The sequence below is a fragment of the Castor canadensis genome, chromosome 7 (genome assembly GCF_047511655.1).
Source record: "Castor canadensis chromosome 7, mCasCan1.hap1v2, whole genome shotgun sequence".
Classification (NCBI taxonomy): domain Eukaryota; kingdom Metazoa; phylum Chordata; class Mammalia; order Rodentia; family Castoridae; genus Castor; species Castor canadensis.
The window spans coordinates 77,232,125-77,258,231 of NC_133392.1; the positions used below are offsets into that span (position 1 = coordinate 77,232,125).

The 26,107-nt window shown below is 45.3% G+C and overlaps 1 protein-coding gene across 9 annotated transcripts in view; it reads left to right on the forward strand.

Moving 5' to 3' along the window:
* Wdfy4 (WDFY family member 4) overlaps positions 1–26,107 on the forward strand; it is a 293,488-nt gene that overhangs the window by 246,759 nt on the left and 20,622 nt on the right. For all 9 annotated transcript variants that reach the window (XM_074079382.1, XM_074079385.1, XM_074079383.1 and 6 more), the window contains 7 exons: positions 5,570–5,612; positions 6,687–6,806; positions 8,723–8,840; positions 9,538–9,647; positions 19,624–19,777; positions 22,237–22,328; positions 24,708–24,920. In XM_074079382.1, the coding sequence (XP_073935483.1) occupies positions 5,570–5,612; positions 6,687–6,806; positions 8,723–8,840; positions 9,538–9,647; positions 19,624–19,777; positions 22,237–22,328; positions 24,708–24,920 (850 nt within the window). The remainder of the gene's footprint in view (positions 1–5,569; positions 5,613–6,686; positions 6,807–8,722; positions 8,841–9,537; positions 9,648–19,623; positions 19,778–22,236; positions 22,329–24,707; positions 24,921–26,107) is intronic.

Genomic DNA, 26,107 nt, shown 5'->3' on the forward strand with positions numbered 1-26,107 from the left:
CAGTTTTCTTTCTCTTTATGCCAATTGATTTGATGTCGTTAAAGGCTGATCTGTTGTTTCTGAAATCTACATCTGAATGGATGTGCAGCACTGAGTCTGGGGATTTGGGTTTTCTTGCTTGCAATGCCACCCTATCATGAATCAGGCTACAGTGAATATTTTGGAGCATTCATGGGCCTTTTTTGTCTCTTACTATTTTGCAGATAATAAGATAACAGGAAAATTAGAAACTGAATATGTAACTATAAAACTAGAACGCTCTAAATTTCTCCATTTGGACATGGATTAGAAAGCAAATAATTAGCAAGTAAATCAAACCATTTCAAATCCAAAATTAACCCAAGCAATTAAAATTTTGGAAAGTACAAAAGAAAAGAAATAATATTAGTTCAGAAATATGACTAAAATGTATCATTAAATGAAAGAACTATAAAAATTTTGAATTCATGAACTTACTACTATTTTATGTTTTTAGTCCAAAAATAAGATGCATTACTTAGTGTAAGCAGTAAATGAATTTAAATGAATTAACAAATACAGATAACTAGAAAAATTAAAAATTACTCAAAATTCTATGTCCAAAGTATTTTTTTTTGTTTGGTGGTTGTACTGGGATTTGAACTCAGGGCCTAATACTTGTTAAACAGGTGCTGTGCCACTTGAGTCACTCCATCAGCCCCAAATATACTTCTTGGCATATACACAAACTATGCAACTTAAGTTAGAAAATAAATAGTGTAAAAATCATAAAATGCAGGCAAGCAAAAACAAAATCAACATTTTAAAGAAGAAAATATATAAGAAGATAACTAGATTTAAAGTACAGCACTATAGAACCTTATAAAATTAAAACCCTCTGTAACTTTGGCATCTGAAGGAAACTTCACATTTAGTGCATCCACAACTTCGCCTTATGGCATGGCATGGTGACCCAATAACAATTTGGTAAATTTGCTAGTGCTCCTTTTTTTAACTGGATGTCTCCAAATATATGCCAGTTTTCCTGGTAGCTGGCTGTTAATGTATTCTGCACTGGTTTTTTTATATCGTTTTTGTTTGATTTTGGTTCTTTTTCCCCTTCTGAGGAAAGAGCATACTCACCAGAGGCAGGGCCCTCGTGCCTCTCAGCGTGTGCCAGTCCTTAGTGTGGGTACCAACAGTGACTTCCTGCTCTTGCCAGGCCTTAGAGTGGGTACCAACAGTGATTTCCACACTTCTCTGGTCTGTATATCACTTCTTCTCCATGAGATGACATATATATTATTTCAAACCAGAGATTTCCCCCTTTGATTAGCAGAGTTTTGACCCTTTCACGAAGCCCAGTGAGGTAGCCATCATCCTCATCTACAGATGAGGAAATGGGTCTTTGTGAAAATCAGATACTTGGAGAAAAGTCTGTGTAATCTGTGACGAGTTAGACAATTACCAAGTGTTATTAGGTCTATAACTGAATACAACATTTCTACATGTTAGGGAAATGATGAAAGAAAGAAAGTTGTAACAGAAAGGGTCAATATCCAATTAACCAAAGGGGAACTCTCTGGTTTGAAAGTATTTGTCCATCTCCTAATGGATTTCTGTTGACCTATTACCTAAATCTGAAAATCATTCCGAGGTTTTTTTTTGCTTCTGAGGATCAAAAAAAGGCTGGGGGTGGGGTGGAGGTAGGAATGTGATTATAATGCCAGTCTCTTTTGCTTCTCAGAGGAATGCTCATGTCACACACTGCCCCCTACCCCCAGTATTGATTTAAAGGACAGATAGCAGCCAGTAGTTGTCTTTTCTGTTCAGAAAACTGGCCCAGGCAAAGAATGTTTGAGAGTGAAGGTTGCCCTGTCCTTCAAAGCAGCTTAAACTCACTGGCAGTCATGGATTTACAGTTTGTCAAGATGAGTGAATTTTTTCTCATCGTGGTTTTGTTTTTCTGATACTTCTTAGTTTAGGAATCAGACCGCAAGTCACTCATTAACCCATTCCATCATGTTCTTCAGTTATTTTTTCAGATAGGGTCTCTCACTTCTGCCTAGGTCCAGTCTTGGACTGTGTTCTATTACCTACACCTTCCATCTATTTGGGATTACAGGTGTGTACAAATAGGCAGCACAACTTGGGAGAACTTGGAGAGGCAGGAGGACAGGGAAATGTGTCTGCTTTAGCTCAGAAGCCCAGATGAAACTTCAGGGCCTCTTCCAGGTCTACCAGGTTGGCCTAGACTAGTTGACTAATCCCAGAGATGAAGGGAAAGAGATCCCCAGATTCCTGCCTGTACTGAGAGAGCACAGCCTTCAGCCAGATGACTCCCTTGGCAGAGACCTTTTGGTCTGGGGACTAACCTCTGAAGGCCCAGCTGTAAGCTACTGTGCTAGCCCCTCTTAAGAAACATGAAAGTTCTTAGGATATAGCTTTGGTTTGCTCTTCACTGTCACCCATTTGAGGCCTGGCTTTCAGATGGATTGGAGTGTTGGTCATGCAGAACTGTCCCAAGGGGGTAGAATTGAAGCAAGTCCATCAGACTAACCAAGGGCACTGATCCTGTGATGCTTGGGGCCTGGAAGCTCCAAGGCCATATGGCAGCAGTAATGAATTTCTAAAGCACTTCTAAGGAGCAAAGGACATAGATTTGACTAAAAAATGAAGCATCATGGGTAAAAATCATCCCTCAGAATAAGGAAGGAAACATTTGAATTGGGTCTAGCTACTGAGCTAGAAATCCTGATTTGGAGATGGTCTTGGAAGTAATCTGTCAGAGTGGTGGATGGTGGTATGTCTAAGAATGGGGAGAGGATGGATGGGTTGATAGTGCCAGTAGTACATCCTCTGTGGGATCCATGCTAGGCAGGGTAACCTCCCTAGTCCTCCTTTGCTTTGGGCTCTTCTGTTAATCTAAACTCAACTCCCAGTTCCCCAAGGCCCAGACTCTTGTCCTGAAACTCAATGCAGACACCCCAACAAACCCTGGGAGCTCCTCCCTCAGATGCCCACGGGGCTGATCTAATTCATGTATTGGGTAAACTAATTCACACATTGTGTGATTATTCCAAGATCTCCCAGAAGGCCATTGGCAGAGCTAGCAGGTCTTAATCAGAGTGGGACCCCATTCTTGCTACCATACTCTTCTTTATTCCAGAGTAGAAAACAATCTCCCCTGCTTCTGAACAATGTCACCTTCTGCCAGAATCACACCTATTGAGGGAATCTGTGCCTACTCCTGCACTGGCCTTTCCCAGAAATATGACCACACTTGCTTTCCCCATGTTCCTATGTAAGTTTGGTCAGCAGATGGAAGGATGAGGAACTCTTCAGAGTCCTGGTGTTTTTATCCAAGATCCCTCAATCAAATGACAGAGATTGAATTTGGATTCAGATTTTCCTCTTCCAAATTCCTCTTTCCAGCATAGCCTCACCTAGAACCCAGGAGAGCTTTAGAAAGCCCAAAGCCATGCTTGACATCCTGTCTAATCTAAGACATACCTGATAACGATAGACAATGCAGTTTATCAACTGTTCTCATTAATCATCAGGTACTTACTCCTTTCATACAGACTATTTCAAGAGGTCTGTGATTGGTTTCAAGTGAATACAATCGAGGAGCAGTATTTTAGAAGTAGAGCTCACTTTAGGCCAGATGTCTGTCACTGGTGATGGTGTCTTTCTCAGATGGGTCTTCCTTGGATCTCATAGCCGGTGGTATGAGGATTGAGCATGAAATGCCTTCTTCTTCTGCATGTCATTCTACATGATGAAAACATCACAAATGACCATAGGCAAAATTCTAGAACCTTTTCTGAAAGGGAGGACATCAGAGGCTGCCTCTCATTTCCCAAACCCTGACAGGCCACATTTTGTCCCCTGATCTTACTTTTCTTTCACATTCTAAAATAGACTAGTAAGACTAGAAGGCTTTAGCGTGCCAAGACCATATGCTCCTGGCTCTGGAAGGCTGAAGACAGCCTTCAGAATCTTTTAGGGTTCAAGGTAGTGACCTTGCTGCCTCCAGCCCAGGCTCTACCCTCATTTACAGTCATTGGAGAAGCGTGAGGTTACTTGTAGAACTAACTAGGAAGCTGGCAAGGTCACAGACTGAGCCTGAGAACTGAATCTTCACTTGAACCTTTGCATCTCATGCAATAAATTTGACCATGTTTTGCCTCTGTTTGGTATTCTTGTAATTGTTGAAATGGATCAAATAGTTGATTTCTCTATTGAAGAGGAAGCGTTGAATCCCAGCCTTGGATTTGCTTTATGCCTATGAAAAGTCTATCAAGAAAAGAATCGATGCAGAGGAATGGGCAACCCAGGACAGTGATTGATGGTGGGGCTGTGAAGGGGTGATGGCCCCACTGGGGTATTTGAGCAGCCAGGCTTGTCCTGATTGAGGCTTGGGGCATTTTGGCAGGCCTGGCATAGCAGGGAGAGCAGGTGAGAGAAGAGGCTGTGGGTGTCTGAACAGGGCTGTGGCAGAGATAGGTAGAATGAGGAGATATGGTTTGATTTGGAGGAATGTCTTGAGCAGAGACCCAGTCTTGAGAGTATGAGACACAGGAGGAAGAAAACAGCTGGAAAAGGAAAGGAAGGACACATGGAGGTTGAAGAACAGGGCTCTGGAAATCTTTACTGAACAGGAAGGACACTTCAGGTGGACAGGATCCCTCCCCATGCTCTTCCTAACATTACATTTTGCTAACACTTTTAAAGTCTTTCCTCCAGATTGGCCAACAATGCTTATTTCCTTGGTTCAATTTGTATGTGTTAAGTGTACAGTCTTTTAGGAGAATGGTTTGGCAATATGTAGCAAAATTGAAAATGCTCATACTTCTTAACCTAGTAGTTCTATAGCTAGAAATCTGTCTCATATCACTCACAGAAGTCTCCAGAGATCTATGTCCTAAGGTAGACATGGAAACACCATTTGTGAGGACAAAGCCCACCCCAGGTGTCCTGAGGCTATAAAAATAAACTCCAGCTGGTCTCAAGGAGTGTTGTTGAGCAAGTGAGGCAAAGGGCAAAATGTGCATAAAATATGACCCCATGTATGATGAATTAAAATTAAAATAATGCAAACATATAAGCAGGCAAATGGGTAAAATTTTTGTGGAATGACATACTAGCAACTGGTGACTGTGAATGTTTCTTGAGTAGAAGCAGTAGTTTGGAGACTCATATTTCATGGCCTTCCATGATCTTTGCATTATCAATTATACACTTGTTATACTCAATGTCGAAAGAGGAGGTGGGGGCAAAGGAGGCTGAGATGTGGCCATGGGAAATTGTTGTGGGTGGTGAATGAGACCCTCAAGTCCTCCTTTGAATGTCTGAGTACTTTCCACTCCATGAGCTGTGCTTAAGGCAGTAGCATGTTCTGGAGTGGAACAGTGATGTGGGCAGGGTGGGGCAAGAAAAACCCGAACAATGGGCTCACTGTAACTGGCCCTGAGAGCCACCATGGGCTTTGGAAAGTCTGGGGCTCTCAAGAAGGCCCTGTCACTGTCTCTCCCTCAAAGCCCCACCTCTTCCATTCATGTTCATGCTTTGGGATATTTGATCACCACTGTGGTTTTCTGTCCCACAGGAGACAACCCGGCTTCGACAGGACTATGCTGCAGAGGTGGCAGGTACAATGACTCCTCCAGAAGGAAACCCTTTGAGGATAAAAGCCAGAGAGGAGCTCAGGCCCAGCGAGAGGAAGTGTGCAGTTTTAATTAAGAAGGGAACCTGTGTTTTTAATTTACCAAATGTCCCAAATCTTCCCCTGACAAGATCTCAGAAAAGGGGGGTAATTTTTGAGAATTGGAGTCAGAGTTGGGGAATAAATATTTTTGTATGCACACACACTCCCTAGTCCTGAAGGTAGCACCTACACATACATTTGGCGTATTCACACGTGTTACTTCTTGTTCTTGGGAAGACACTCATGACTTCCAGCCTAGATGAGCTGGCATCAGCTGGGCTCTCAGTGAAGAAGGGAAACAAGGTGTCAGCCCTAGAGATCATGTGGCTATGGGAAAGTAATTACTGGTCACAGATGTCCCAAATCTCTTTCAAGGAGCAAACTGAGAAGAGGGAAGACCCTGAGCATACAGGTCCCCTATTACAGGTAGCCCTACTGAACTGCTTATTCACCAGGTGATTTTGGTGACTTTTTTCCAAATGCAGTCCCTGCCTCCATTTGTGACCATTCATCTTAAGATAGGCAGCTTCTAAGAGACATTGTTATCCTGACAGAGAGGGACAGGGAAAAAGGCCATTCTCAATGTCCCAGAAAGAGACAATCATCCAGGGTGAGGTCCCTTTCTCTGTGTCCACTACTCCCATCAGCTGATTTTTCTAAACATAAAAGGGTCAGCAACAAGTTCACTAGAGAACTTTTACCAGAGTTTTAACCAGCTTTCAAGTGCCACATCTGAGTTAACACAGAAGAATGCTTTATTCTTGGCTTTTGATGGCTGAACTGTATTTTCTTTTTTCTGGCTTACATAGATCCCTGAATATACTTGATTCAGTTCACATTGAAGTCAGGGTGTGTCACCCTGAATTGGAGCTGGCTCCCATTCAAGATGTAGGGAAAGAGCATAGATGCCACTTGCCTGTCCTCACCATGGAGCCAGGGTCTGCTGCTGAGGCTGAGGGTTAGGCCTCTGGAGGCTATCAAACACATTTGTTTTATCCCCTCTTTGTGTCTCTGATAGAAAAGGGACATCAGCAATTTTGAGTACCTCATGTACCTCAACACCCTGGCTGGGAGGACCTACAATGACTACATGCAATACCCAGTATTCCCCTGGGTCCTTGCTGACTACACCTCTGAGGTAAGACATTATCGTGGACATGCCACAGGTGTCCTGAGGCTTTTATACGTGGATTACAGAGTGCTCTAATCAGTAGGCATGGTCTCTGCTGGGAGGTTCATGTTCTGGACCTGGGTACTTGGGCCTCAAGGCTGCTGGGTGCTCTTGACCCCATGGCAGCCTTTGGAGTTTGGCTATCTGGATTCCTGTCCCAGCTCTGCCCATGGGGTGATCAGCATGACTAGCACATGCCTGATGGGAATGTGTTCTTGGCTCACTCACTGATAAAGACAACTGCAACCCATCTTCTGAGATGCTGTCATGGGCCACTGGAGTTGCACTGCAGCCACAGTGAGATGGGCTGTAGAATCTGTTCCCAGAATTAACAGGTATAGAGAGAAGAGGAGAGAGAGAAAGAAAGAGTCAGAGACAGAGACAAAGATGAAAACCCATTTTCCTTGTAGCTTGGTCCCAGTAACTGGGCTCCACCTAACATATGGGCTGAGACACATAGCAACAGGGGAGGCTGATGGCAAGACAGCTCACTCATCTCTTTTGACCTCCATCCTTAGACCTCAGCAGACAGGGGGACGGGGATGAAGAAATATTACACATAAGTGATGTGTGTGTCTGCATAGTGACAACTAGGCCATAAGGCAGGGTCCTGATCTCCTGGGATCTGGTCAGTGGAGAATGTGTTGAGCCATTTATGAGGGACAGAAGTTCATTGGTTCAGACCAGCCTGGCCAGTCTTGCCTAGAGATGCTTAGATGGCAAAGCCCAGGATTTAGGATAGGGAGACTCACTATTTTGTGACTACCCATTTCCACTTAAGACACAGAACACAGCAAACTTTTCTCACCCAGCACATGGTCCATCTGAGGTCAATGCCTTTCAAATGTGAAACTTACAAATCCCACTGTTAACTCACACTTTGCAATGCGGTAGCTATTTTGTAAGTCCTTTCTGCTTAGCCCATACCTTGTATTTAAATTTTGGATTGCTTACTGCTGTTTAAACATTGGGAGATTTCTCTTAAACATTGGGAGATTTCTCCTAAAAATCTGGAATTCCAATATCTTTTGGAAAATCAGAAGATCTGGCAACTATGGAAGCATTCTGAACTGGCAAGATGAGCAGAAGCTGCAAGTATGTCTCTGTGAGTCCCTTCTATCACTTACTAGGACCTCTTTCCCTGGCCTGGCTTCTGCAGGCAATTGAGGTGGTAAACCCCTCTACCCCAGAAGAACTGTGGGAATTCCCTGCTAGTGAAAAGAAAGGTTTATAAAGAAACATCTCCTCCTGTAAAGAAATGCAAACCCCCAGAATACTTGCCCTCCACCAACACACAGAACATCTCTGCTAAAAGAAACCATCTCTGAGGACACCTGGCTCTGAAGCTCTTCCTGTCCCCACTGTGGTGTATTCCCAAGGTCAGAGGCAGGACCAGTATTACATTCCTTCACTGCCCAGAAGGGAGTGGGCCTCCAGAAAAATTAAGCTGTTCCTCTCATGTCTTCCCCCAAACAATTGACTTCCAGCTTCCTGTAAAATCAGTTTGATTCTAAGCAGGGACCCTGAACTGTTGGAGTAAATTACTTCATAAGGGCAAGAGCCAAATGCCTCATAGGCAACAGGGATTCTTTTAAAAGCCTCTTTTTGATAACCGGTGGTCATGTTCTGATTTGGGTCAACTTGGAACAGGTTCAGCATGAACTCAATCTTCCCCTCCTCTTATTTCCCATCTCTCCCCTATTAAGTCTTTGTGGATCACTGACTCTGGGGCCATAAAACTCTGGCTAGCCAGCTAATCACCAGAGGTGGGTCAGACCAAATGATAATAAACCAATAAAGGGAACCATAAAACTAAAGACCATGGCTCTTGGGGCACCAGAGGGCTGTGGGGAGTTAACACCAGATGCATATCTGCTTTCTAGACGTTGAACTTTACAAATCCCAAGACTTTCCGGGATCTTTCAAAGCCCATGGGGGCTCAGACCAAGGAAAGGAAGCTGAAATTTATCCAGAGGTTTAAAGAAGTTGAAAAAATTGAAGGTGGGTAGATTCCAGCTTGATTATTTTGTGTGCAATGCTGTTCATTTGAATGCTTTGAAATGGTAAACAATGATTTAGGTGGTCACCCAGTCTACAAATGATTGTACTTGAATAGTGGTTAGCATCCTGGCTACATGGAAAAATCACCTGGAAGAACTTTTTAAAAATACCAAAGTCCAGATCTCACCTCTAGAAATTCTAATTTAAATCAGCCTGTGGCATGGCCCAACCTGGGTGATTCTAATGTCCATCTATGATGGAAAAGAATTATGCTAAGAGTTACTGACTCCATATTTAAAAGTAGGCAAAGGCCAAGGGAACTCAGTACTAGCTATATACCAGGTGCAGGCCAGTCTACATTCACATAGACAATGGTCCATTCCAAAGGGAAGGAAATTGAAATTCAGACAGTTTAAAGAACTTGTTCAAGATCATAGCCTCTAAATGGCACAGCTTAGACTTGACTGGCTCAAGAACCCAGTTTCAAAACTCTGTCCATCTGTACCTCACCTTCACAATACTCACCACATTCATGTGTTATCTGTTCTCTTATTGCCTGAATATTTTTCTTAGATCTACTCACTTCCTAAACTTTAATGAGTGTATTTTTAAGGTACTGTTCTCAATCACAGAGTAGCCTGCATGTCTGCTGTCTCCAGGTGGGGCCGAAGCCCTCAGGCATGTACTTTCATTGCAGGAGACATGACTGTCCAGTGCCACTACTACACTCACTACTCCTCAGCCATCATTGTTGCCTCCTACCTGGTCCGGATGCCACCCTTCACCCAGGCCTTCTGCTCTTTGCAGGTGAGCTGTCACACACTTTTCCTGTACACATATGTGTGCATGCACACATACAGCTGTACACAGACTATGACTTGGGCTTCTATAAAGATAGACCCCTCTGCTAAAAACTTTGTCCTTAACTGGTGATTCTCACTTGATGTTGGCTCCTAGATTCTGGTTTAACCACCCTTTTCTTCACCACTTCTGCCCAGCAGAATCTTGCATAAAGACTCTAAATAACAAAGAATAAGAGATGTGAAAAAAAATGCTAGGCATAAATAAGATGTAGTGGAAAAGGAGATCAGGAATTGTGTAGACGAGAAAAGCAAGCAGTGAAAGATTAGAAAAACAAACACAGGAACAATGCATGTGACTCCAAACACCAGAATGCATAAATCTGTGCTAAGTACAAGCTGAAAGTCTCCAAAGGACAAACAAAATGGTTGGCAACAGAAACAAACAGCCAACCCAGGGAATGAAACTACTCAGCTTACCAACTGGTAAACTAACAAACCATTGTGCCAGCTTAGGGTTGCCTGGTTTCACAAATAAAAATACAGGCTGCCTAGTTAAATTTGAATTCCAGATGAACAGGTATTTTCAGATAAACGACGACTGATGCTAAATGATTATCTGTTGTTTATCTGAAATTTACATTTATCTGGGCCTCTTGTATTTTACCTGGCAATCTTAAAGGAGCTAGAAGTCTGAATACCAAATGGGTGGTGCCCAAGGTATGTGGAGTTCTGAAGGCCGAGTTCCTCATGGGCATCATTGAAAGGGTGCTGAAAAGCTCCTTGTTTCTCTTTCCCCTGTACCCTATCAATGGGATCCTGCATCCCAGAGGCACAGTTTAGAATGTGAAAAGCCATCAGGTAACCTAGCTGCAGCCAGCTGACTCAGCTGATTACAAAGTAGGTACACACAGGACTGAGTTTGTGGCTGACCTGATTCAGATCTTGCAGTGGTCCTGTGGAGAATAAGACCTGAGCCACATGGACAGAGGTCCTCTGAACACATGGACTATCTGCAATACCTGAGTCTCATCCTGGAGAAGTACATGTGTCCAAGAAACTGTGTGTTTTGGTGTGACCTCACCAGCAAGATCACTCCTATTGTCCCTCAGGACATTGCCCCTGAGAGAACAAGGGCCACTCTGGGTCAGCACTGAAGCTAACTCCTGAGCCTTCTGGGTCAGGAGTGGGAAGGCAAAGTCAAGGCACCTTTCCCAGTAAGGAGCAAACCCTCTTCTGTCTTCTGTTTCTTGGCACAGGCTCCTCTCTCCTTCACGGTGTGGTTTGTCTAGACATTGTATAACCCCCTCTCCCTGGAAATTCACTCAGAAATAATAAATGTGTGTCCCCTGAGCCTTTCTCAGGCAACAAGCATTTTAAGTAAGTTTGGTTTGGAGAATGAATGGCCCCAGAGCTGCCTCCCGTGCCAGGAATCCTATCCAGATGTTGCTCATTAATCCACAAGAAATGATGATCACTGTTGCTGATGATGGTGATGGATTCCGTTACTGCTTTTCATCCAGGGAGTTTAAATGTTTACATGTTCAGGGTGCTCTCAAGGCTTTCCCATGTTCCCTTGGCTGAGTGCATTAAAGCCAGAAGCCCAGCTCTACCTGTTGCCGAGGGTCTTTTCACACTGGGAGGAGATGGAGTGAAACAGAGACAGCTTCCACCATGAGATTTACATCCCACCTCTGCCACTTAATATATACAAAATATTCTGCAAGTTACATTACTCCTGGAAATGAGGGTTAACTATGCTCATCTCACCAGGCTGTTAAGAAGATTAAATGAGAAAATGTAGGGAAAGCCCCTGCCTGGAGTGATCAATCACTGTTTGTTCCATTCTTCTCTTTGCAATGGGGCAGATCTAATCCAAGCAGCTCTGAACTTGTTCAAGCTGGTCTCTGGTTTAAGCTAATTTAAGGCAGTCTGGACTACATTAAAGTATTCCAGCACAGCACGAGCCAGACTAAACAGGTGTACTATGAACCCATGCAGATATTTGGATAATGGCCACTCTGAAACTAATCACTAGTTTGAGCTTATTTTAGCCAGTTTGGTCCAATCAGGCCAAACTAGTTTGAGATGGTCTCACTGAGTGTGAGATGGTCAGAGCCAACTTTACCTGCTTTACCTGCTTTACCTGCTTTTAGATGGTACTTGGGAGTACCTTGGACCCCCATGTTGAAGTCTCTGATGTGACTCCTTGTGTTTTTGGCTCAGGTCTGGTTTGGCAGATTGGCCCATTCAAGTTGGAATCATCTGGGCTCTCCAGGTGTGCCCCTGGTTCTGTCTTACGTTCTGACCTTTAAACAACTCCTCTAGCGGGTCACAGCAGGTCCAAGCCCTCTGAAACCAGTTGAAGAATCAGCCATCTTCTGCTTTTTCCATAGAACAAAAGATGAGTTTTAGATCTTCTCACAGGAGTGGGTACAAAGGCCACATCTATAGAGGGAATGTGCCAGACTCCCCTTTGGGAGTCCTATGCCTCACCAAACCTCTTTAGGAATATTCTGGGGTCTTCTGTCCATCTCACCTACTTCCTAAGGAGCAGGACTGTTTCTTCTCACAAAACCTTTGTTTTGCCCCCTGTGGTTCCAAGAAAGGAGCCTCCCTAGTCTCAGCAGCTTGAGGCACTAACTAACTTCCAACTTCCATTTGGACCATGGACAGGTTTTTTATTCTTATAAAAAGAATGGGGAAGCTGCAGAACACATGCAGTGAGGCTTTCCACATTTGCTAGACACCAGAGCCAGTGCATATGAGTTATCAGCACCAGCAAGTGCACATTTTTTAAATTCTGCACTGAGCAAACTGTGCCTCTTACCCACTAGTGTGAATGAGCCAGAGTGTAGGGGGTGACCATTTGTACTCCAGGCTGAAACTCAGGTCAGGGCATTACAGCTTCAGCTCTGCTTTCTGACATTGAGCAGAAATGTCTTTCTTTGGGACTCAATTTCCTTATTGGTGAAATAAAGGCAGTGGGTTAAACGCTGCCTCCAAAGATCTTTACATAACAGCACCAGCCTGGAACACTCACTAAGCACTTACTGTATCCCTAGATGTTATCAAGTTCCTTGCATGTATTATTATTTTTTTTAACTTTGGTATTATGGTAGACTATATATAGTTACCCTTTAACCATTTCGAGTATAGAGTTCACTGATATTAAGTACATCACAGTGTTATGCAACCATTGTCACCATCCATCTCCAAAACTATTTTAGTCTTTTTGAACTCAAGCTGTACCAACTAAACACTAACTCTCCTATCATCCATGTCCCCAGCCCCCGGCAAACACTACCTACCTTCTGTCTCTATGAATTTGGTTACTGTAAGTCTCATGTAAATGGGATCATAGAGCATGTGTCCTTTTGTGACTTGTCATACTTAGCACAATGTCCTCAAGGTTCATCCATGTTGTAACCTATGTCAGAATTTCCTGAGACAGAAGAATATTCCATTGTGAGTGTCCACCTCATTCCATTACCTGCTCACCTGCCCACAGTCAGGTTGCACCTACCTGTTGACTGTTGTGAAGAATGCTACAGTGGACTTCTGTGCCTTCCATGTGCCATCATCTCAGGGGGCCCATTTGCTGCAAGAGTGTTCTGTAATTAATCTTGGTCTCCCAAGTACAAAAGGTTATGTGACTGACCAGAGGTCCCTCAGGGAATGACGAAGGGTTCTGGCCCTGGGGACACTGAACCTAAAGCAGTCATTATGAATAAAGTAAGGAGGTTGCCCAGAGGAGACAGTGGGGGGAGGGACATACACCATTTTCAAGATCATATTTTAAAATGGAGTCCCTCCTTTGTGTGATGTGACACACAGGCACACATGAATGCAGCGTGACGTGGGCAGTCAGATAGTGCTGCGGCAGGCATGCACTGTGCTAGCTGGTGACATGTAGCATGGTGGTTCTACATGGAGTGCCTTTTCTGTCATGAGCTATGTGCTCGTGTGACATGCCTACTGTGGCTTGTTGGGCTGCTGACAGGCAGGCACAGAACTCTTTGGGCACTGGTTGGCTCATTGTGTGCTGTGCAGATTGCTGTGGACAGCCCTGGGACACACAGGGTCAGAATTGCAATGTGAGACATTTTGAATTTGGTGGAGGGGTGCTCCATTCCTCTCATGTTTAAATGTCATTAAGTTTGGGATGTTCTCAGAAGTGGGGCATAACCTCTATTATTGCTATTTGTTTTTCTGCCCCTGACCTGTTATTATAATGGCAGAGTCTTACAGTCCAGAAAATATGGTACAATCTTCCCTCAGTATCCATGAGGGACTGGATTTAGGACTCCCCACAGACCCCCACACACACAGAGACCCCAAAGCCATGGATACTCAAGTGCCTTATATAAAATGGCATGGTGTTTGCATAGAACCTGCACTTTAAACCATATTTATGCTATTTTAATACCTAATACAAAGTAATACTGCATAAATAAGTATTGTACGTATGTTCAGAGAATAATGACAAGAAAAAAGTCTGCATTTGTTCAGGCAGGACAAATGTAATTTTCTTCTCAAATATTTTCGATCTGCAGTTGGTTGAGTTTACAAATGTGGATCTTTTGAATATGGAGGGCCAACTTATATGTGTGTGCTGTGTGATCTGAGCAGATGGCACTTGGAGGCAGAGACCAGACACGTGTCAGCCATGAGTTCCATTATCCCTCCTCCCCAGGAAGTATGAGCTGCTCCTGTCTGCTGGAGTTGGGGACTGGTCCCCCTTACAACAGTCCCAGTGGGCTGTAAGTTCTCATGCTTCTGGCCTGCTTAAAGCCAGTCTGTAAGCCTCAACAAAGTTGAGTCTTGGTGAGGCCACCCCCTTCTCCATCCCAGCCATTTCTGCCCCAGCAAAAGTGCCACTTGCCCTCAGGCCTGAGATGAGACCCAGCATGGGTGGGGCCAGTAAGGCAGCCTGCGAAGCTGCTGGCGGCTGCTGCATTTAATAAGAAACAAAAATAAAGTGCTGTGCTAATTAAGCCACAGCCTGTGTGCAGTCAGCTGTTACCAGCAGTGGGGAAGGGTTTTCAGAGCCACCCAAGGAGAGATGGCTGGGTTTTGTGTTCAGCAGATGCTAACTGCAGAGAGAACCAGGAACCCTGGGATAGACTTGGCTCATCCTGGCTGCTTTACCTATATGGACCCTTCCTGGCATCTTCATGTGCTTCCTGCAGCCCAGCTCCTGCCTTGGAGGCTAGTGGCTGTCCCCTGGTATCAAGTGCTTTGCACAGGGCTGGGATGGTGCTGAGCCCAGAAGCCTGTAGTCACATTCTAAAGACAGCACCAAGATATGAGGTCCATAAGGGCCTAAAACTGTGACTAGACAAAAATCCTTCAGGTGTTCCAACATGGTATGATGAAGATCATAATAAAGACTATTAGAAAAGGTACATGTGATTGAGTCTGATGGTCCTGGGACAAACTCCTGGCTCTAGAACTTTCTCATTGGTAGTGTGTGTAACTAAGCTGCAGTTTCCTAATCCTGATGGAGGAGGTTGTGAGGATGAGTTAGGATTCTTCCATGCATGTCTGCTCTCCTCCTCATAGCAGGTCACCTCAGCATCCCACCAGCCACATCCTATAGCAAGGAGAACAGGTGGTTAGTCTGGCATCAGCCCACCCTCATTTGAGAGCAGGAATGACTGGTGCCTGGACTTCCTAAATGCCTGGTGGGACGCATGGTGGTTAGCTTTTCAGTGCATGTTAGGCCTGGCGTGTTTCTGTAGAAGCCCTTGGAGTGTTGCATCCAGCTGTGTCTCACCTTCCCACATTCAACCCTTTTCCTGGTGCCGTTCTTGCCTTGGAACTGCTCTGATAATGCTCTTTCTGCTTCCCACTCTATCCTAATGCTGGTTAGCCTTCCTTCCCCAGCCTCCTGCCCATGTCCTAAGCATGGAGGGTCCTGCCCTTCCTCCCTGCCCCCATATCCCACCTCCCACTTTCAATAATTTATATCCCTTGCTCTTTTTCTTTTTTGTGAGCCCCCAGTTGTCTTCCCCAGGGGCCCTGAGATTGGGGTCCAAGCTCTGTTTCCCAGTCCCTAGTCTGTGCAGGAAAAGGGATACAAGACTTGATTCATTTGGCACCACTTTCTGTGTGCCTAGGGTACCACATGAGGCACCATCACACACACGGACACACACACTCACACACGCACATACACATTGTTGTTTTCGCAGACACAACAATCACCCAAGGTTTGCAGAGGAGGGAGGAAGTGGTTAAAGAGTTTAAGGAACTCACTCATGTTCATTCTACAAGTAAGTGGATCCTGAAATTCCCACCAAGTCAGCCTAATTCCAGAGCCAAAGTGTTCTCATCCATGACACACTGCCTTTTTGGTAGACAGACTGTAGACAGGATCTTGTAAGTGAATTGTTTTCACAGGATACTTTTAAACTATTAGAAGAATATCTACAGTGCAAATAGGTTGTCAGTCTGCTTGTAGAATCAGTCTATTATCTAATTATGAGAGTGTCAATTTGGTTCAGTCCTGCCTGGAAGGACTATTTGACTTTCTAACCAATATTCTAAAAATATCTGTGTACTTGGGTGCCCTTGAGCACACTCAGTGTCTGAATTTCCTAGGAATGTGGGTCAAGAATTGGATGTGTTTTCCTGAGTCCTTCCCTACTCACGCTGGAGAGGGGTTTAAGAATGCAGTGATGGAGGTGCTTTTCCAAGGGCATGGTGCACAAAGACTGTGTATGCACACACAAAAGGAGCAGTCCTTCCCAGGGTGTATGCAGATATAATAAATGTAGCATAATTATCACCTTTCCCTGATTTCAGCTTATGTCAATGTCCAGCAGTTGACCTTGTCAGCCTCTTCTCTCCCCACTACACTGCTCTGAATGTTGTTTCATTTCTTAGCAAGACTAAGCACTCTTAACATATTTTAGCTGAGGAAAGATGCCTCAGATTATATTATTTCTGAGCCCTATAATATTGAAAATATGCTTCTGGTGTCTTTACATATGAGTGATGTCCTAAATGGGCAAAAAGCCACAGACCATAACTTTTTGCCTCAGAGCTCGCTGGCCCTGGCTTGGTCCTGGCTTGGCTCCATTGTCTTCTGGCTTGAATGTCACAAGGGAGAATCTTCTGCCAATAAGAAGTTGTTCCATTTTGACAACCATGACCTTGCTATTATTTTTAACCATCCATTTGAATACATGTAGTATTCATTATTCTTTTTTTATTATTGTTGTGCTGGGAGTATGTTGTGACATTTGCAAAATTTCTTACAATATACCAAATATGTCAGTTGAATTCACCCATATTCATTAGTCTTGATACTGAAGAATATCTGCATCATCAAAATAGGAGTAGATCTTGATTCAGGAATTCTCTGATCACTTTGTTTCCTTCTAATCTCCAGGCTTAATTGTGTTGCTGTTTTATTTCATTTGGATTTGGGCTTTCTTATGTAGACATGCTGTCATCCTGAATTGTGAACCTCTGTGTGTCTCTCCTCCTTGCCCTTTCTTCCTTTTTTTCTTCCCTACCTTTCCTCCGTCAAGTCCTCACTGCTAGCAGTCACCAGTTTATGTCAACCCACAGACTTACAATACAAGTAACAAAGCGACTCCGCTTTTTCTTCTAGGGAATTTGGTGTTTTCTTTTGTATTGCAGATGTGAGAAAACCCATTAATTTTGAAACAAATATATGCAAATACATTTATTAATATAGGAAATAGGAAAATCAGTTATTGCTTCCTTTATAAATAATACAGGCTTAAGTTTTAAAGATATTACTTTTGCTAAAATACATTAGACAGCTGTGAAAAAAATAACATTTTTCTTTGTGGTAATATCTTTAACCAGATTTGTAGCACTAACAATATTTCATATGTATATATTATTTTTATTTAATACAGGTAATCTTTTTATTACCAAATCATATTGTTTCTCAGGAGATTACCATCAGTGCTCATAAAAGCTGCAAAAGGAAAAATGGGATGGGGAGAAGCCATCAATTTCCTATGGATGGAAGGCTCAGGCTGCAGATCAAATACACAAATCTCTTAATACATTTCAATGAGTGACTCATTAGGTGCAGATTTATTTAGATTCCTCCCATTTTATTTTCATTTCCATTCAAATTTGATGGTGGACATCATCCCCTAATGTGGAAGAGCCACATCTCTAAGCTATCCATGTACTGCCCCATGAGCAGCTGGCTATCTTGGTATCCCTATCCCTGAGCACAGAATGGCCCATAGATCACACTGGACCTACTAGACTGGCACAGGAAATCGACCAACCTGTCCATACTCACCAAGATACCCAGATATAGCCCTCCCCAGGTGTGTGGCAAGTTCTCCCATCTTGGAAAGAGCTAAGACCCCCCTGCTGACCTTGGTCCATACATAGTGGAATGAGTTTGTCCGAAGGCCCAGGGATTTCTCTAGGCAACTGGAGCAGGCAAAGCATGCCCTTGAAGTTGCATCTGTGAGTTTGGCTGCAACTGTTCCATTTCCCAAGGCTGTCATTTTGTCATTTTATCAGCCTTGGGAAATTCAGTACACTCAAAGAAGATTCAGTTTTCTGCCTGCAAAATGGAAATAGAAATTCCTTCCTAGTGCTGTGAGAGCTATAAGAAATCAGCTATGTGTGTATTAAGATAGCCCATGAGAAGGTTCTTCCTGCTCTTAGTTTTTGTCCGTAGCTGAAGCTGCCCAATGCTGCCTTAAGTAAATGCTAATGGGAATCCTCACCCTCTGAAAAGTGAAGGCTGAAGAGTGTGTTCTACCTTTTGTTCTCATAGCAGATGTGTGCTCTGCAGAAGTTGGCAGAAGGAAGACAAGTTCTTGTTAAACAAAGACCCTGCCTTGGTGGATACAAGTGAATGACAGAATTCCAGGGAGGTGAATGGTCCTTGGATATCTTTAAACTTGAGTAGACCCAAGGCCCAGTTTCAGAAACTCTTTTCTGAAGGCCCTCTCCTCTAACATCTTCATTCCTCCTATCAGGGACTGGTCTAAGGGCCTCTCTGCCTCCCCTTAACCCCCCAAGACCCTCAGATGAATAATGGTAGTCAATTTAACAATTGAAATGAAGCACTCTGACAACTGAAATGAAAGAACCAGGGCATCCAAGGAAAGAACATGCCTTAAGTCTTATGAGGTCCAACCCTAAATGCCCAGCTTGGGCTGTGGCAGGTCACCTGCATCCATGTGCCTTGGAACCCAGGCTGAACTTAGCAGGTGCCATAGACAGCCTGTCCTTCTTGTGCTGTCTCCTGCCCCTCAAATGGTCGTGTTCTTTCAACTCTGTTCTCTCTTGTCAAGACTGAGGTCGTTTGGCCAGACACCCTTCCTGCCTACCTCTTTCCCACACCAAATGCCTTATAGGAGGTAGTGGATGTCACCAGGGCCCTCACCTATCGAGCTCTTCTCCCACTTCTGCTCCTGCAAGAGGCCTCATACTCTGCTCAGAACATGCTCTGGCTTCCTCATTGCTGCTAGACTGGACTCTCCTGGAAACTTCAATAATGACTGACCCATCTCTTTAGCCTCTAGTTGGCTCTTTATTTCCCACCTTGTACACTTGACTGAGCCTCTCAAGAGTCAGGTCTTAGTCATTCTTGTCCTTGCTGCCTTGTGTTAGTGCCTGATTCAGAGTGGCCCTCAACAACCATGGGGAACGATCAGATCAATGACCAAGTCACCTAGTCTTTGATCTGCACTCCATTTTCACGATGGGGAAAAGGGACCCTTGAATGACATAGACTGTGCATCCTCCCTCAAAGGTGTAAGATTCCAGAGAGCAATTGAGAGAACGCATGTGTGAAGAAACCATGGCACACATGCCTGGGCTGGGTAGGGAGAGTGGATGAAAGTCTCAATGGCAGAGCCCATGTTTCCAAGGCTGAATGGATAGAGGGAGAGAGGTCTACCTACTGCTTGACCAGCTATGGACCAAGTGTCTGCAGTTGATCATGTTGGCTTCTCTTCTCACAGGGCGGAAGCTTCGATGTGGCAGACAGAATGTTCCACAGTGTGAAGAACACGTGGGAGTCTGCATCCAAAGAGAACATGAGTGACGTCAGAGAGTTAACCCCAGAGTTCTTCTACCTGCCTGAGTTCCTAACCAACTGCAATGCTGTGGAGTTTGGTGAGTGAAGACTTGGGAAAGGCCAGGTGGGCTGGAGTGGGGAGACAGGGAGCCCAGGCTCTCACCTATACCTCTGCAGCAAGAACTGACTTATCAGTATCTCTGCTGGGCAAATCAAGGAGCAGGCCCCTCACCAGGACCAGTGTAGTAGGTGTGAGACCTCTGCTGGGTGACAGTATCTGAGTGTAATGACAGTCATTGAGGACAGGAGAGCACTGAGTCCCCACCCTAGCTATGACCTTTCCTCCCAGAGTCCCAGGCCTCAGTTTGCAGTGATGTGGCAGTCAGGGAACAGAACACCTTGGTAGTAGCCCAGGTCTAGCAGTGTCCTGCTTCATCATCACCTTGAGCAAGTGCAGGCTCTTCACCAGCCCCATTTGCACCATGTCCTACCACAGCCAGACTAACGGGTGGTGATCCCTTTGTTCCTGCAGCCTTGGATGAACCAGGCCATCTTCCTGCTTTAGAGCAGGGGCAAAAAAGTCAGGCAGTCCTGGGGATGGGCCCTCGGGTGACCACATGTAGCTCAGCAGCCTCCACTGCAAACGTGTACCATGGTAAGTTGGGACAATTTGCTGAGAGGATGTGTAGTCAGAGCTGGGGCAGGGCAGGGGCAAGGGGAGGGAAGCTTCGGGTGCTGCAGAGAGCACTCCAGCGCTGGTCCCATTGCCCCCTTCAGACTTAGACCTCCCTTTCCCTGGGGCTCCCCTTCTTCTGCAGGGCTCCCCTTCTCACTGCAAACAGCACATACAGGCATGCACCTTGAGCCAGGCCAGGGGTGGCCACTGGGGGCACAGGTGAGAAAACCTCGTACAGTGGTTTTTCAGCCCTGGACATGCAGCTGAGATACCCATGGAGTTTTTATGACCTACCTCTACCCAGCCATGGCCAGCAAGTCTGACCCATGGGATGTGGTGGGCTTGGCAGTGTTTGGATCCTCAAGTGCCCATTGTCAGGCAGCAGGGGACAGAAGTGGACAAATCCAAACAGCAGTTCCCAGAGCATGTGGTAAAGCTCAGGGATGGTGGAAGTTGAGAGGAGGGCTGCTAGGCAGCCAGAGGGGTAGAGCACCGTGCAGCTGGGCTCTTTGAGGAAGGCATGCAGGCTTAACTACAGAAATGACAGAAGCTTCTTTATTGGACAGAGGCCAAGAAAGCAGGTGTTCTCAGAGGAAGTGGGGTGATGGGAAGATGGGGTATACAGGCACCTTTTTTAGGCCCTGGGGATTTAGTTGGGTCTCTGGGATGGGTTTTCCTGATAATCTTTACATTCTGAGAGGGGAGAAGAGAAGGGGATACCAAATATAGACAAAGAAGTGAACTCTGGCAGGTGCTGAGAAATCCTGTGAGGAAAGCAAGTAGGAGGATGGCTTGAGAGTGACTCAGAGGGATCTGTGTTATTCTGGTGCTCAGGAAGGACCTGTCTGGGGAGGGGTCAGGTGAGCTAAGACTGAGTGCTCAGATGACCAAGCCAGTCACAGCTCTGCAGGCCCAAGAGAGCAGGGGAAGTTTATGTTCAACTTGTACCATCAAGGCTCTGGAGGGTTCGAGCAAGACCATCTATTGGGCATCAGTCACAGGCCTGGAACTACTGAAAGCATGTTGTGTGTATTTTCTCTTGTCATCCTATATTAATCCTGTGAGGTGCCTCCTGCCATTATCCCTAGTTTTACAGGTGTGAAAATTGAATCCCAAAGGGGTCAAGCAACTTGTTCAAGAATTTGCAGCTAATGGGGAGGAGAGAGACTTGGCTGGAAGCCAAGTTCCTCTTCTTACCATCTGGGGAATCTCCATGTAAAAACCCTGCTGTCCTCTCTTTAAAAACACGGAGAAGCCTGGTCCCGGTAGTTCATACCTGTAATCCTAGCTCAAGAGGCAGAGATCAGGAGGATTGCAATTCAAAGCCAGCCCAGTTCAGGTTCATGAGACCCTGTCTTGAAAAATACCATCACAAAAAAAGGGCTGGTGGAGTGGCTCAAGGTGTAGGTCCTGAGTTCAAACCCCAGTACCACCAAAAAAAAAAAAAAAAAGGAAAAGAAAAAATGGAGAGGAAGTGCATAAGTGATAGAGTTGGAGTGAAGCAGTAAGATGATGTGTGCCAAGAACCTCCTGTGGAGCTGGCATAGGTTGGGTGCTCAGTGTGTGCCAGCATGCATTGTTAATAGCACCAGGCTGAAAAGGTATAGTATAGTGAGGAGGAAGATGTACCAACATTGGTGACACTAAGATTGTTTTTATGACTTGGAAGTCGAACTCTAGTGCTGCATGAAATAAGAAGGACCTTGTGGAGGCAGCAAAGGAACTTTCAGATTTAGGGAGCAGTATGGCCTGTGTAGGATGCAGCTGGAACTCGATCTACACAGAACTGGCACTCCCAACAGCACAGTTCTTATGTGCTCAGTGCCTAGCCCAGTGTGGTCCCCATTTACCACAATCCCTACTGTTTGACTTCCCACTCAGGCTGCATGCAGGACGGGACAGCTCTGGGAGATGTGCAACTCCCTCCCTGGGCAGATGGGGACCCTCGGAAATTCATCAGCCTGCATAGACAGGTGAGTCACTCCAGAGTCTGTATTCCAATGTGCACTTCTGTGTCCCCTTGGTCTCCATGGAGGCTTTCTGTCCCAGTGGAGGGGACAATCCCTGAGGCTTTGATGTCTGAAGAGATGAGAGAAGGGGCAGGTCTCGCCCTGGGTTGGCAGGAGAAGGCTTGGGTTCTGGGGTGTTTCAAGAGGTTTGTCAGGCTTTGCCCTTGTGCCTTGGGCACCATGGCAGGAAGGAGTCTGAGTCTGCTTGGATTCCCTGGAGGGCTCAGTGTCCTTAGCCTGCTCTATGGCAGGGCAACTCTCTGGGTCATGTTCCTAGTACAGCTCAGAGAGAGAGGGTTTCTGGGCAAAGGAGTTTCCAGGACTGGGGAGGCCTGGGCCTGTCATCCAGGAGCCAGAGGTCATCTGGGGACATTTCTTCTGGATCAAACACCTGGGTAAGAATAGGAAGATGAAGCATGCTTAGCATCATTAGCCCGTGGGACAACATAAACTAAGACCACATGCGGTGTAGCCACACACCCACAGAATGCCTTGAATTTAAAGCGCTGATGAAATCAAGAGTTGGCGAGGAAGCAGAGCCATGGGGATGCAGCATACCCCGCTGGAGAGGATAGCCGAATGACACACCACTCTGATGAAGTGGAAGGTGCATTTGCCATATCACCTGGCAATGCCACCTGCAGTTGTTTACCCAAGAGAAGTGAAAAATGGCCACACAAAAACTTGTGTATCAACATTCACTAGTTTCCTTCAAACTAGTCAAACCTGAAAATAGCCCAACTGGCGAGTGGATAAACATCTAATGCAGCCACACAATGGAATCCTACTCAGCAATGAAAAGGTCACTGGCAAATGCTTGAGGACAGGCATGCACACAGGGTACTCTAGGCCTGGCTGACTTTCTGCAATCACAACTCATGTGCCATGGCTCAGATAGAAGACTGAGTCTTCAGAGCCACATTGGCCACAGACCTCAGAGAAGCTATCCTGGAACAGGCACTCGGACTTCTCCAGGCCCATGCCGAGGGTTGCATGTCTTCCCAGAGGACCAGAGGAAGCCCCCTCAGCCCTCTTGCTCACATCTCCTCTTGCTTGGGTGGCAACTGATAAGAAATATGGCCAACTGGGGTGTCCTGACCTGAGCCAGCGCCATCATCTGGGCTGCAGTAGGAAGTATCTACCTGCTCCATGCTGAGCTCCTTCTGCTTCCTGTTAGATGTCACCTTTAGAGAGAGGCAAATGTTAATGGTTTCCAGTGGGAACTGTGTTCCCAGCAGAGTGAGATTTAGTTCCCACTCATGGGCTGCAAGCTCAGAGGCAGGCTCTGAGTCTGAAACATCTATCCTCCCACCTGGGGACAGTGAGACTACACTGGGACAGAATGTTCCTCCGGGCATCACACACTTGCCCCTTGAGTGCATGGATAAGATGCTTTCAGCCATCTGTTTGCCCTGGGCTGGACACAGGTGCCCCAGTAAAGGAAGCTCCCATTCCTGGATGCTGAGCTGCACCACAAAGCAGACTCTATCATTTCCCTGCCAGCAATGGTTTAGGGAGATCCCCACACCCAGATGTCAGAAATTCTTAGTGCTTGTGTGCAGTGAGATCGGCTCAGTGAGGCTGCATGTCCCTTAGAGGAGGCAGGGTTGAAGCATGAAAGTTACAAGTTGGGATAGTAGGTTCAAAAACCATGAACAAGCCTGTTCAAGAAGTGAGGAATTCATCCTTCTAGCCCAAGAGACAACACAGGAAACCCAAGTCACTGTTTGGCAGCTAGAAAGTGCTTGTTGTAGTTACTTGACCAGATGAAGCTCACTATGCACTGGATACAGACACATTAATCCTCACATTAACCTTGAAGAAAGTATAATTACTTGCCCATTTTACAGATGAAGAAATTGAGGACCAGAGATGTTAACTGTGTAAATGGAAATGCTTGGCTCCAATCCACTGCAGAGCATGCTCTCTGAGTCACTACACTTGGTCTCAACCTCCTGACATGTCCTGATCAGAATTAGCTCTCTCTGTTTACCCTATTTCATATGACAGCTCTCAGCAGGACCCCAAGACATAGTCTGTCTGGTCACTTCATGTAAATGTCACTCCCAGAGCTGCACCATATAGATGTTCTGAATGGCATGGTTATTTTATGAAGTGAATGAGTACGGTCAGATTGGGTTTTCCATTAGTGGGAGGTGAGAATCAGGTGACCCTTGGGTGGCTGGCTCATTTACCTGCTTCCTACTCATCAAACCTGGGGAACCATTGGCCCTCTCTCCTGTACAGCCAGCTACTGAAGCAATAGCATCTTCTGATCTATGCAGAGGGTGCACAAATCCATCAGAGTCCTGGGTTTTCACACTCTTTGGGTTTTGATTCCAGGCTCTGGAAAGTGACTTTGTCAGTGCCAACCTCCACCATTGGATAGACCTCATTTTTGGGTACAAGCAGCATGGGCCAGCCGCGGTGGAGGCAGTTAATACCTTCCACCCCTACTTTTATGGTGACAGAATGGACTTCAGCAGCATAAGTGACCCCCTGATCAAGAGCACCATCCTGGGGTTTGTCAGCAACTTTGGACAGGTACCCAAACAGGTATGAAAGACCACATCATCATCTTTCTTTCTCAAAAGAGTGCAGATTGTGAGTTTGGGAGCAAGGGTGAGGATGACCATTCCTGGTGGATGTGGAGATCTGGAAGGGCAAAACAGTCCCCAGTCATCTTCCTGTGCCTTCAATGCAGGGCTCAACCTTCAGTTATTTCCTGATGTTAATGAAGATGATGAGATCATTAGTGATAATGGTAAAGACTGTGTTCTTCTGTGACATCTGAGAGACACTGTGATAAATTTACCATTTTCAATTCTTCATATAAGTATCTATTCTTTAGGGTTATTATTTCCAATGTTGAAAGCACCTGACCTATGACTAGCATTCAACAAATGTTAGTTATTTGTGTGGTTATGTCCTGGATCCTCTCCTAAGCTCTGGGTATAGGGTAATGTTCTTTTGGGCTGAGTGCAGTGGTACATGCTTTGCGAAGGCAGCTACTTGAATACAGCTACTTGGTAGGCAGAAGTAAGAGGATCAAAGTATGAGGCCAGTCTGGGAAAAAAGCATGAGACCCTATTTGAGAAAAAAAAAAAAAAGTAAAAAGCAAACAAGAGCTGGGGAATGGTTCGGGTGACAGAGTGATTCCCAGCAAGTGCATGACCCTGAGTTCAAACCCCAATATTGACAAAAAAAGAGTATTCTTTTATGGATTTGGAGACTGAGGCCCAGAAAGGCTAAATAAATCACTTGTGTAGAATCGCAACAATAGCAAGCCATGGGGGTGGAACAGGTCAGGTCAACTGGGTAAGTAGGTAGATCAGTTGGGTAGGGAAAGCCAAAGCATGTGCCATATTGCCATTGGTGTGAGAGAATCTACCATCTGCTTGCCAGGCTGCCAGTGAAACTGCACGGGTTCCACCTGGCTTTGTATTTAGAAATATGAGTCGTGTACTCTTCATGTTGGTATTCTTACATAAGACTGTTCACAGCTTATCCAACTGATCCCAGCCCCATCAATCCCAAACTGGTTGAGTTATTCTCCTGAACACAGGTTTCTGTGTCAGAATCCCAGCCCTATAGACAGTCAGCAGCCATCCTGGGAGATGAAAGCTCAAATCCAGCCGATTAGGACTGTCCTAGACAATAGCAGTGTCCCGTGCCCCCAGCAGTGGGTGCAGAATTGATCACACCATTCTGGCTGGCCTGTGGAACATTAGGGGTTTGCTCAG